A 5,812-nucleotide genomic window follows, 5' to 3' on the forward strand; every position below is an offset into this window, starting at 1 on the left:
GAATGGAATACAGCATCTTTAACAGTACAGTTTAGGGGCCGGGGAGATGGCTCAGTAGAATAAGCACTTGCCTGGCAAGCGCAGGGTCCTGAGTTCCATCCCTGGTACTGCAAAAAAAAAAAAAAAAAAAGTGATTTAAATATTTCTCAATCAAAGTTGAACTAAGTGTAGTCTAGGTTGATTTTTCTTTGTTCATAGGTGCCAGGATTACAAATCTACTGATAGATTCTATTGTATATGCCCTTTAACCATTAATCTTTAAAAATGAAAATGTAAGCCAGAGGTGGCAGTGCATACCTGTAATACCAGCACTCAGAGGCTGAAGCAGGGAGTTTTCAAGTTTGAGCCCAGCCTAGGCAGTTAAATAGACCCTGTCTCAAAAAAATAAAGGGTTCAGCATCAAGACCCCGGGTTCAATCTCTAGTGCTGCCAAAAAAAGGGTAGAATTTTAGTGGTGGCTGATGTTTATAATCCCAGCACATAAACTGAGGCAGGAAGATTGCAAAGGTTAAAGCCAGTCTGGACACATAACAAGAACATAGCAAGTTCAGTACCAGACTGAGCTAAAGAATGAGAACCGGTCTCAAAAAAAGTCAAAATTTACACAGATGTATACATCAATAATTTTCTTTAGAGAGGGTTTTTGCTATGCCTATTTCAGTAAGTATTAGTTGAATTATATACATAAATATATACTTGTACTTTGTAAAGTTACAGTTCACTCTTTAAAAATGTAAATACTGGGCATAGTGGCACATGGCTATACTCCCAGTACTCATGCAGCTGAGGCAAAAGGATTGCTGTGAGTTTGAGGCCAGTCTGGGCTACAAAGCAAGTTCAGGGACAGCCTGAAATGAACTATATAGCAAGATGCTGTCTCAAAACAAAACAACAAAAGAAAGTGAATGATCAGATCTTTGCCCAAGAATATGGTAAATGTGGGCTTTGAAGACATTTTTTCTGCCCCATACTCTTGAGAATATTTCTCTCATACAAACATTCAAATGAGATGAATTTATTCACATTACATCAGGAGAAAAAAATAGGATTAAGAACTAGGTCTCTTGATCTGCAAGTCTGAAAAATGGGCATGAAATAGTATAAAATCAGCGTTTTCGAGCACTTTCAATTAGCCACATTTTTTTTTTTTTTTTTGGTATCAGGGATCAGACTCAGAACTTTGTGCTTGCCAGGCAGGCACTTCTGCAACTGAACTATGTCCCCAGCTGAGCACTTTCAATTAGAAGGGACTGGACTTTTCCTTATTAGGTAATATCTTCAAGCTGATGAATGACAGTAGAAAAGCAGTCAGTTCCTTTCTGGCTTGAGTTCAAACTAGGTCATCATTAAAATCCTCCCCAATCATAAAAATGTGTCCTGTGAAACAGGATATCACTGAAATCAATCTCAGGTAAACGAGTTTGTTTCTAGTACATTCTAGAAAGTAAAGTTCTCAAAGGGCCAACTTTGGGGGACGTGTGGTTCTCGTGAACTCTTCCTTGTCATTCCTCTTCTCTTTCCCTTTGGCTCTTGGACCCAGGTGGAGGAACCTATGGGAACATCCACACCCTGGCAGGACTCTATATCTGAGAGGCCACCTTACTCTTACATGGCCATGATACAGTTCGCCATCAATAGCACTGAGAGGAAGCGCATGACCTTGAAGGACATCTACACTTGGATCGAGGACCACTTCCCCTACTTTAAGCACATTGCCAAGCCAGGCTGGAAGGTAAGCCATCCCATGCCAGTGAGAGTTAAGGTCACTGCAGTCCCACACCATGCTTCAGTCTCTGTGGCGCTCTGGGGCAGTGGGAAAGAACAGAGGCTCAAACACTAAGCAAAACAACAACAAAAACACTAAGTAGATGCATCTTGCGGATTGTGGCTTGATCCTATTGAATCTAAGGAAAAGCAGTAAACATTCTGTAGCCACTTCATCTTTTACTAAAGTTCTTAATGAAAAAAACCTGAATCTAATGACCCCAAGGTTCATCTAAAAGATCACTCTTCTATGGGGCTGGAGAGATGGCTCAGTGGTCTAAAGCACCTACTTGGAACAAGCTTGGCTAAAGCACAGGGACCGCGGTTCAATCCCCCAGCACCACATGCCGGCCAGCCGCGCCCCCTGGTGGGCTGAGCTGGCCACACACACACACACACACACAATAAATAAATGTTAAAAAATAAATAAAAGATCACACTTCTAGTGTTCAGGGCTTTACTTTATGCATGAACCACTAAGATGGGAATTGATGTACCTCAGATGGTTGGTCAGTTAATGTAGTGCACACATTCGATCTTGTTTGTTGTTGTTTTAGATAGTCTTGCTACGAACTCACTCTGTAGGTTGCTTTTGAGCTTGCTGGAATCCTTCTGCCTCAGCTTACTGAGTATTTAGATTACAGATGTGTGCCACCACTGCCGGCACAAAGTAGGTCTTTTGATTCAATTCCAAGCCAAGGAATATCTGTTTTATTTTATTTTTTTCCACAGTAGAACTCTGCACACTCCTATCAACTTAGTTTTGTAGTTTCCTAGTTTATCTCACCCACCTATCTTGCTATTATTATTTTACAATCTCACTCTTTCTTAGCCCTTAGGATCACTCGATCCCTCTCCCTCTCCTTCACCGTCTCTCCCTCCCTCTCTCTCTCTCCCTCTCTCCCCCTCTCTCCCTTTCTCTTCCTCTCCCTCCCTCTCTCTCTTTCCCTCTCTCTCTCCCTCTCCCTTTTCCTCTCTCCCTTTCCCTCTCTCTCCCTCTCTTCCCTCTCCCTCTTCCTTCCTCCCTCTCTCCTACTCTCTCTGTCTCTGTCTTTCTGTCTTTGTTTTGTTTCAGTCTTTGTCTTTTTGAAACACTATGCAGTTCGGGCTGGCCTCAAACTCACAGTGATCCTCCTGACTCAGCCTCTCAAGTGCTGGGATTACAGGTTTGTACCACCACACTCAGCTTCTCTTTCTCTCTTTTTGTGCTGAGCTTGGAAACCATGTCCTCACATGCTAGACTCTACCACTGAGCTATGTCTCCAACCCTTTTTTAAGTTACCTAGAGTAGACTTGAACTTTCAATACTGCTGCCTCAGTTTCTTGAGTAGCTGAGATTACACTTGGCTCTCAGTAAAATCTCTTCCTTGAGCTGGGCATGGTGGTGCAACGTCTGTAATGCCAACAGTCAGAGGCTGAGGCAACTAGACCTCAGCACCTAAAGCAAACAGGCTACCTCAGTCCTGAGATAAACATCCTGTCTGGTTAAAGTCAGCTATTAGTCCCTAGGAAACCTTTTGTCACATGTTATTAACTTTGCAAAAGTATAAATGAAATATGTTTCTGTTGTGAAAAAAAAATATATGTATGTATACACAAGATAGGATAGATATACAGTTACTTTCTCTTAGTTCATTGAGAAGAAAGGTTTGTACTAATATTGTTTAGACAAGATATCATGTCTACATCTTGTCCTCTGAATAACTACTATGAAGACAACAATATGCAATGTATTAATTACTGTACCTGTCCTACTAACCTATTTTGAAATTTTATTGCTATTTTATCTTTTTTTCTCATTAAAATGAATTTAAAAAATTAAACTAAAAAAAGGCTGAGGCAGGAGAATTGCCAAGAATTCAAGGGCAGCCAGGGCTACATAGTGTGTTCAAGACAAACCTCAACTATAAAATGAGACTGTTTCAATAAAAAATATTTTCATTGATCTTTTGGGTAGAAGTAGGGTTTGCTCAGAGGCATATACTCAGAAATAGTGCCCTTGCCTAGCATGTGCCAAGCTCAAGGTTTGATCTCTAGCAACACATGCACACACATACCCACACACAATAGAGAAAGGGAGAAAGAGGATGGAAACAAGGAAAGAAAGAAAAAATAATAACAAAGAAATAAAATAAATAATCAAGCAAAGATGATTTCCTCAACTTCTGCTGGGACCAACATGAAGTCTCTTCTTTGCTATTATTTGATGCTAAAACCCAGCCTACCCAACCCCCATAGAAGCCCTGGCTGTGAATACCAGGCTTGGTCATAACTGATTCCCACATAGCTATGTCCCTAGATCCCAAACCCAGACTTCCCATGCTTGTACTGTTAGGCCTTTTCCTGTGGGCTGTGAGGGGAATTATCATCTCCCGTTTCTCCGTGGTACAGAAGGAGCTGACAGCGTATCTGGCTCGGGGAGACACAGGCCTGGCCTTGGGCTGCCTTGCAGCCTTGGCTGTCCAACTTAGTTGGTCTCTACTCTCTGCACTCAGGTCAGGGCAGAGCTGGTGGTGTAAAGTTCATGTACAGGGCTCTCCCTGGACCATGACCTTGCACTGGAGAGCAGAAGAAGGCTCAGAGGCTTCTGGCCCACATGTGTGGGCCAGGAGGTGGCCCAGGTTTTGATCACCAACCTAAGGAGCAGCTCCCCTTTGTCCTGATGTGTCAGCGAGTCAGGGCCAAAGGCTGAGGGTCCAAGGATTCTGGACAAAGCCTGTGCTGAGCGGAAGGGAGAGGTCCATAAGCTTTAAGAGTAATGTTTCTGAAGCTAACTAGCTGATGGTTTTGCCTTTCTCTCTTCTAGAATTCCATTCGCCACAACCTTTCCCTCCATGACATGTTTGTTCGGGAGACATCTGCCAATGGCAAGGTCTCCTTTTGGACCATTCACCCCAGTGCAAACAGATTCCTGACTTTGGACCAGGTGTTTAAGGTGAGTGTATTAGTCTGGTCTCTACAGGGTCACTGTTGAAGGTTGCATGGCCATCTCAAGAGACAAGCTGTCCTTGGGATGTTGTGTTTGGTTGCAGAGGGTTAGGAACCACCCAGTTAGTGACTTGCATAAAACATGCTGAATTAAGTACAGTTGCCAAATACCAAATGACACACTTTTGTGCTAGACAGGGACAAGGAACGACCATTATGATCTAAAATAAAGCACTTCTCAGGGCAGTATTTCCTTAGCTCCCCTATGAATATGAATTACGTGGGACATTTGTTACAATATAGCTTTTCAGGCCCCTGCTCTTGGGGCTTCTGGTTCAGGGGATCTGATGGGATGGGGAAGTTTTAAAATTTTGTTATTATTGTTGTTGTTTTGAGATAGGTTCTCGCTGTGCAGTTCAGGCTGGCCTTGAGCTCACTTTGTAGCGCATGCTGGTCTCGAACTTGCAATGTCCTCCTGCCTCAGCCTCCTGAGTGCTGGGATTATAGGTGTGCACTGCCATGTCCGGCTTTGTTGTTTTTGACACAGGGTCTCACTATGTAGTTCTGGCTTTCGTTGAACTCATTATGTAGCCCATGTTGGCCTTGAACTCAGCAATTATCCTGCCTCAGCCTCCTGAGTGTTCAGTCTACAGGTGTATACCAGAGTAATTTGTATTTTTTAAAGTATCTCAGGTGATTCTTACAGAGAAAGACTGAGAAACTTTGTTTTTTAAAAAAGCCTTGGGGGGCTGGTGAGATGTCTCAGTGGTCTAAAGCACCTACTTAGAACAAGCTAAGCTAAGCAAAGCACAGGGACCGTGGTTCAATCCCCAGCACCACATGCCAGCCAGCCCTGCCCTCTGGTGGGCTGAGCTGGCCACACACACAAAATAAATAAATAAAAAATAAAAAAAAATTTAAATAAAAAAATATTCAAGTAGTTTAGTTTAATTCTTTATGAAAATTTCCATCTCTCTGCTTATGCTACCTATTGTTTTTTGCTTGTTTTATTTTTTCCACTAGCTCCCTAAGCATACTAATCATAATTATGTTCAATTTCCAGTCTGATAATTCCAAAATCTTTGTCATATCTGGCTCTGATGCTTGCTTTGTCTCTTCA

The 5,812-nt window shown here is 42.4% G+C and overlaps 1 protein-coding gene across 4 annotated transcripts in view; it reads left to right on the plus strand.

Annotated features, from left to right (window-relative positions):
- Nucleotides 1-5,812, plus strand: part of Foxm1 (forkhead box M1) — a 27,385-nt gene that overhangs the window by 3,829 nt on the left and 17,744 nt on the right. For all 4 annotated transcript variants that reach the window (XM_023708392.1, XM_004648149.2, XM_004648150.2 and 1 more), the window contains exon 4: nt 4,571-4,699. In XM_023708392.1, coding sequence (XP_023564160.1) covers nt 4,571-4,699 — 129 coding nt within the window. The remainder of the gene's footprint in view (nt 1-4,570; nt 4,700-5,812) is intronic.

This window comes from Octodon degus, unplaced genomic scaffold, assembly GCF_000260255.1.
Source record: "Octodon degus isolate 3935 unplaced genomic scaffold, OctDeg1.0 scaffold00355, whole genome shotgun sequence".
In the NCBI taxonomy this organism is placed as follows: Eukaryota; Metazoa; Chordata; class Mammalia; order Rodentia; family Octodontidae; genus Octodon; species Octodon degus.